The sequence below is a fragment of the Cryptomeria japonica genome, chromosome 7, assembly GCF_030272615.1.
Source record: "Cryptomeria japonica chromosome 7, Sugi_1.0, whole genome shotgun sequence".
Classification (NCBI taxonomy): domain Eukaryota; kingdom Viridiplantae; phylum Streptophyta; class Pinopsida; order Cupressales; family Cupressaceae; genus Cryptomeria; species Cryptomeria japonica.
In genome coordinates, this window is record NC_081411.1 from 169,611,654 (window position 1) to 169,613,532 (window position 1,879).

The window sequence follows — 1,879 nt, forward strand, 5'->3', positions numbered from 1 at the left end:
AATAGCCCATCTTATTTTAAAAAGACTAGCACCTCCATAAAGGCACTCGATAAAATAAATTATAATGTGCATATCACATATACCAGAAACACCGGTACTAGCAACTCCACAAATCCACTGGCTACCAAAAAACAGCCAAAAGTCACGGCTGAACCAATGTTTTTTCTTCAAAAAAACATTAAGCATTGGAACCAAATTCAGTACAGACATGGTAGGCTGGAAAAGTACACAGACATTATTTTTCCTTCCAGTTGTTGTGGCTGAAAAAGTACCATTCTCAACTAAAAGTCTTTCTACATCTCTAGGAAAACTTCACATAACCCCAAATTCTGAGATGGCTCTTACCATGAAGGAGACTTTGGAAGTATGGGAGAGTTCTGCCATGACTGGGGAAAGCAAAAAGTGTTTAACTTCACTAGAGTCTATGATTTACTACACTACCACTCAAATTGGAACCAATGACCTCGATGTTTTTGTAACCAATGTTTCCAAGACTAAATCAGGATTGCAACAATATTCCCTTCCTTCAATTCCCTTCGAAAGCAAATCCACTTCCAGATTTGTAGCTTGCCACCCAATAGGGTATCCATATCTGGTATACTTTTGTTATCAGATACAGGACACAAGAATGTTCCAGCTTTCTTTCAAGAGTGATGAAGGAAATATTGCACAAATGGTAGCTGTTTGTCATTAAGACACCAGTGAGTGGAACCCCGAGCACATATCATTCAAGATTCTCCATGTGAGACCAGGGGGCGAGGCCATCTACCACTTCATGACAGAAGATGAAATTCTGTGGATTGCTGCCAACTAAAAGTCTTCAAAATGGCCTCTACACATATGCATACTACTTACTACTATGTACAATAAAGGTCTCTTGTATGGAGATCGTTTGTTTGTTTCATGCCAGCCTGCTCGGGCTTTAGTGCATATATACCCATGGCTTTTTATGTATATTTATATGGTAATGGTAATGTTATTTATAAGAGGATGAAATTTGGTGCAAATTAGTACTTGATTATTACTATAGATGTTAAGACATTGAACTTGAGTCTTGATAGATATCCGAGTCTGACCAAATGTAATTGACAGGGAATCGTGTATGCTATGATGAGGTTCTTGATTTTGTTTTAAAAGGTCTTGTCCTACTTTAATAATATTAACTATCCAATTCGACAAGAGTTTCCTATTCTGAACAACTTTTCTTTTTAGTACACTCAGGAAACGACTAAGAACAATGAATTGAACCGGAGGGATTTCCAGTATTGATAAAGGTCGATGCAGCATACTGTTAACCCAATGGGTCGACTTGCAGGAGTTCCACTTGGGTCAGACTCTGATCATCTTGTTAATATCTATGTGTGAGTGGTCTGTTTACCACGGAATCATCCCACATCACAAATTTCTTGTCATACTACCTCTGACAGGGACACGTTTTATGTGAACAAAAACTTTATACGTTGTGAGTAGGGTACAATAGAAAGTTTTTATCATAATAAATAAAATTTTAGGTTTAACTATTGTATTTGATTTTTATTGGATGTAAAGATTAGAGTGGATCATTTATGTAGATATAAGTCATATTTTAAGTGAGAATATGATATCGTTCAAAGAACAAATGATGTTTTGGTTGAATCTTTAAAAATTTATGTTAAAATGACTTCTCATTAGACATGTTCATGTGATGAGTTGTATGAAAAGTCATACTTCCTGTAGTGTCATAAAATTGTGACCCTTGTAATTTTCGACCACATTAGGGTCTTCATGTTGGCGAATCGAATCCCTTAGCATGATCGGAGACCCGAGACTTGCTCAACCCCCAAAACTACTCTTTTTTCTGCCCCCCGCACTGCTTAAAGCTGCTTTCTGTCTTGAGTTA

At 36.9% G+C, this 1,879-nt stretch overlaps 1 protein-coding gene across 1 annotated transcript; it reads left to right on the forward strand.

The window, feature by feature from the left end:
- The first annotated feature begins 208 nt into the window (after positions 1-208).
- LOC131062406 (BURP domain protein RD22-like) lies at positions 209-694 on the forward strand. The gene has a single exon (XM_057996058.1). The coding sequence runs from the start codon at positions 209-211 to the stop codon at positions 692-694; it is 486 nt and encodes a 161-aa protein (XP_057852041.1).
- The last annotated feature ends 1,185 nt before the right edge of the window (positions 695-1,879 follow it).